The sequence below is a fragment of the Xyrauchen texanus genome, chromosome 21 (assembly GCF_025860055.1).
Source record: "Xyrauchen texanus isolate HMW12.3.18 chromosome 21, RBS_HiC_50CHRs, whole genome shotgun sequence".
Taxonomy (NCBI): domain Eukaryota; kingdom Metazoa; phylum Chordata; class Actinopteri; order Cypriniformes; family Catostomidae; genus Xyrauchen; species Xyrauchen texanus.
This window is the reverse complement of record NC_068296.1, coordinates 2,234,977-2,239,870: the sequence shown is the minus strand read 5'-3', so window position 1 is coordinate 2,239,870 and position 4,894 is coordinate 2,234,977. Positions and strand designations below refer to the sequence as shown.

The following is a 4,894-nucleotide window of genomic DNA, read 5'->3' as shown; positions in this document are numbered from 1 at the left end:
ACAATCACGGGATTGGCCGCTGCTGTAAACGATCACAGGATTGGCCGCTGCTGTAAACAATCACGGGAATGGCCGCTGCTGTAATCGATCACGGGATTGGCCGCTGCTGTAAACAATCAGGGGAATGGCCGCTGCTGTAATCGATCACGGGATTGGCCGCTGCTGTAAACAATCACGGGATTGGCCGCTGCTGTAAACAATCACGGGATTGGCCGCTGCTGTAATAAATCATGGGATTGGCCGCTGCTGTAATCAGTCATGGGATTGTCCGCCGCTGTAAACAATCAGGCTATGGGTCTGTTGTCATTTGTGTGTTCGGTGAGAGTTTAGGCAGTTTGACATGAATAAACCCCTACACACTGTCAAAATCAATGATAATATACTTACATGTATATTTAATACATTTGGATACTTATGCTGGGGTGACAATGCTTTTTCTTAGGGTGGCATTTGCCACCCTGGTAGATCCACCCCTGGCACTGCATACCAACATGAAAACATCATCCCAACGGTGAAGTACGCAAGAGGGAGCATCATGATTTGAGGCTGCTTTGCTGCTTTGGGGCCTGGAAAAATTAATTGTCCAAAATTCCTTCTGAATGTTGTGCAGGTCTAATCCGCAGCTACCAGAAATATTGCTGCCAAAGAAGGATCGACCAGTTATTAAATCAAAGGGTTCACTTGCTTTTTTCCACAGCACTGTGATCACGGGATCAGTGTTTAATAGGATGTGTTCAATAAAGATATGAAAGAATATAATTGTGTGTTGTTAGCTTAAGCACACTGTTTTTGTCTATACTTGTGACTTTGATGAAGATGAGATCACGTTGTATGACCAATTAATGCAGAAAACCAGCTAATATATGTATTGTTTAATCCATGTCTTCTGAAGTGATTTGTATCTCAAATCATATGGATTAATTTTATGCTGGCTTTATGCCGTTTCTAAAGCTTTCAAGTTTTATCCTTCAAAATATCTGCATTAGTGTTCCACAGAAGACAGAAAGTCTGAAAGTTTGAGATGGCATAGGGGTGAGAAAACGAGAGAATTATCATCTTTGGGTGAACTGTTCCTTCAACGTGCTCATCGTCACAAATTTGCTGAGTGACCTAGACATAGCGCAATGTCTTAAATATTTATTCTGCATTATGTCATACACGTATCTTTGTTTGAAATGTCTCAAAAACCTAAAACTTTGTTTATTCCCAGGTCTAAACTGAATTTTCAATGTGGTCTCTGACTTTTGGGCCCCACTGTCTGTACAGTTCCTCCCGTCCTCCTCGAGTGAGTGGAACTCTGAAAGTGTGAGACAGTAAATGTGTGTGTGTGAGAGAGAGAAAGTGTGTGTGGGATGTGGAAGTCGGAAAAAAGGTCTACCTAGATGATCATCCGCTTCAAGCACAGCCCTCCCTTTTCTCTCTCTCTCTCGCTCTCTCTCTCTATGTGTGTTTCTCAGCTGGCTCTACTCACTCTCTCAGTCATTGTGCTGTTGTGAGTTTGAGTGTGCTGACTGCTGAGAGAGAGAGCACTAGAGGAGCGCTCAGGGCTTCAGCAAGCTTTAGTTTAGTCTCACTGTGCTTTCAGACCAGTTACTATATAAAACAGCCAGAGAGAGAAAGAGAGCAAAAGATACACAGGAGATAAACAGCCACAGGCGCTGGACAAGAACACACGCACAGTTTGAAAGTGAGACGTGTGGAAACACTCATGCTCATCTCCTAAAGCTGTGACCCCTTCAACAGGAGAGATGTGATCGTTTTGTGTCACACACACACAGACTTAACGAACATACACACAACCACACCTGCTCTGTCCTCAGGTGCTGTTCTGAAGGACCGGATTGCTGAACGAGGACTGCTCACAGTTAGGGGCGAACATGGACTACCTGTCCGGGATTGTACTGCTGCTGTTGGGGCTTTTTGGAGCCGGCGCTCAGCCGAGCAAGAACAACGTACCCCGACTGAAACTCTCGTATAAAGGTGAGTGACACTAAACATCACCTACTGCTGCTGCTGGGGAGACTGGGAGGAAGAGGAGTTAATGAGAACGATGGAGGAATCAGGTCAGATCTTTAGACTTGTGGAAGTTTATGGGATCAGTTCGGGCTGGAGGGGCAGCTCATACCAATCTGGATCTTTCATTAAAATGATTCACATGATTGAATAATGCATGGTGCATTATTTCAAAAAAGCACAAAAAAAAGCTCCCTTACTGTCAGACTAAAGTATGAGGAATAAGGGATCTTTTTAGCTTTCTCAATTCATGATTAAGACACTGAAGTGGTTTATTTAAAGTAACTGTGTGTAGTTGAGCTAGATTTACAGTAAGCAGGTCCGGTTCTGCAGTGGTTTGATTGTAACTGTATTGTCTGTTGTTTTAGGTTGTTACTGTAGACTTTAGGGTAAAATGTGACTGCAAATCATTTTAAACGGCACATCTAGATATAGAAAAAGTCAAGTACAGTCAAGTGTGATTTTTGAACATTTATATTTTTTGAGGGTTTAAAGTCAGAAATGTGAAGCTTATAATTTAATAAAAAGCATTACATAAATTCATCTGTGAAAACTCATGTATTATTTGAACTGTGAACTTGTTTAAATCATCGTTTTAGGTTTTCTGTCGTTGTAATATCGGATATAACTACACAGAAAAGTTTTTATGAACCTAAAATCATATTAAAACATATTGCTTTCGTCTTGTGGCTACACTTGAGTATTTAACAAAGTGAGTCTTTTAACGGGTTCAGATTGGCCTCAATCACTTCCATTGTACGTGCTTTAACGTAAGCACGATGTTGAAAGGGGGGAATGGCGAAATGAAGGGATTTTTGTGGTGATCAATATTATTGCACAAATACTGTCGATTGAGCATGACTAGAGAGTTGAAACTGGAATATTCCTCTAATAAGTCTGTATGCTTCCCATAAAGAAATATGAAATATGGCGATAAATGCAAAACACTGTGTATGATATACATGTTCGTATATGGGTTTCACTTAATTGTACATATATAAAACATATATGTGAAAACCATACAAAAAGGGACCACTTTTCATATACGTAACATATATTTTCCAGAATAGAGCAATTTTCAATATGTACATACAATATATGCTCAACTAGTATGAACTATAATTGTATGTATACGTTCATATATGGTAGATGTAGACAGATATATCGGTTTTACCGATTAATCGGTACAGATAGTTGCTATTTGGAATTATAAATTATCTGCAAATATCTACAGCAATAGCTGCCAATAGATTTATTTAAAAAAAACAAGCATTTTAAAGACAATTTTGTTTTTTAAATTGATGCGAGGGCATGCAAAGAAAAATGTGATTTATGCATAATAATTATATAGGCTATAGAAAGCTTCATTTGATTAGTATTAAATATAGAGCATTGTAACGGAGCCAAGTTTACGTCATTTCAAAATAAGAGTCCCTTGTGTGTTTCAGGATTGTTTAGTGTTACTAGTCCCATGTTATGCACATCTTCTTTTTTTTTTTAAATATTTTTGGAATTTGGTTGAAAAATAAACTACATCTGGGATTTTATACATTGTAGGCTGTGACTCTATGACATTTTTAATCAGTTATCGGCCCTTTCCACCACCTAAGTTATCGGTATCTGCAAAATCCACTATCGCGCGACCTCTAATGTATGGCCATATATCAGATTTCTGTATACAGGAGCAGGACATTAGTTAATGTATATTTAATGTATATATATTGTATAGTTTGAAATATGAGGTATTGCACTTGTTAACATTTACTCTTGAATTTAACTAACATTATTATATAATAGTTACAGATGTTATGAAACTTTCATTATTATTTGGTCATGCACTTTTTAATATGACGAATATACAAATGGTTTAGTCACACTTTATATTAGGTGGCTATAACTACTATGTACTAACATTAAACACATACAAGTCTATATATTTATTGTGTAACTACGTGCTGCTCTGCAAAATACCCACATTTACTGCTACTGAGTTTGAGGTACGGTAGGGTTAGGAGTAAGGGTAGGGTTAGGGTTAGGTTTTGGGGTAAGGGATGGGTTAGGTTTAAAGTTAACAGTGTAACTACAAATGTAATTACAGTGCAACAACATGTATGTATGTAATAAGTACATTGTATCAAATGGTTAAGGACAGAGTAGTTAAGGTCACCTAATATAAAGTGGGTCCAATGATTTTAACAAATGTTATATAATGATTTGTTTATGCACTTTTGAAGGCTTACACACATCCTCATTTAATTTTTTAAAGTTTAGGGGATGTGTTGGGTTTAGGGGTTGTGTTGGGTTTAGGGGATGTGTTGGGTTTAGGGGTTGTGTTGGGTTTAGGGGTTGTGTTGGGTTTAGGGGTTGTGTTGGGTTTAGGGGTTGTGTTGGGTTTAGGGGTAGAGTTGGGTTTAGGGGTTGTGTTGGGTTTAGGGGATGTGTTGGGTTTAGGGGATATGTTGGGTTTAGGGGTTGTGTTGGGTTTAGGGGTAGAGTTGGGTTTAGGGGATGTGTTGGGTTTAGGGGTTGTGTTGGGTTTAGGGGTAGAGTTGGGTTTAGGGGTTGTGTTGGGTTTAGGGGTTGTGTTGGGTTTAGGGGATGTGTTGGGTTTAGTGGTTGTGTTGGGTTTAGGGGATGTGTTGGGTTTAGTGGTTGTGTTGGGTTTAGGGGATGTGTTGGGTTTAGGGGTTGTGTTGGGTTTAGTGGTTGTGTTGGGTTTAGGGGATGTGTTGGGTTTAGGGGTTGAGTTGGGTTTAGGGGTTGTATTGGGTTTAGGGGATGTGTTGGGTTTAGGGGTTGAGTTGGGTTTAGGGGTTGTGTTGGGTTTAGGGGTTGTGTTGGGTTTAGGGGATGTGTTGGGTTTTGGGGTTGTGTTGGGTTT

At 39.5% G+C, this 4,894-nt stretch overlaps 1 protein-coding gene across 1 annotated transcript in view; it reads left to right on the top strand.

The window, feature by feature from the left end:
- Positions 1-1,501: 1,501 nt before the first annotated feature.
- The window catches only part of LOC127661681 (semaphorin-3ab), a 53,423-nt gene continuing 50,030 nt past the window's right edge, over positions 1,502-4,894 (top strand). The window contains exon 1 of the mRNA XM_052152507.1: positions 1,502-1,980. Within this exon, the coding sequence (XP_052008467.1) occupies positions 1,878-1,980 (103 nt within the window). The 5' untranslated portion in view covers positions 1,502-1,877. The remainder of the gene's footprint in view (positions 1,981-4,894) is intronic.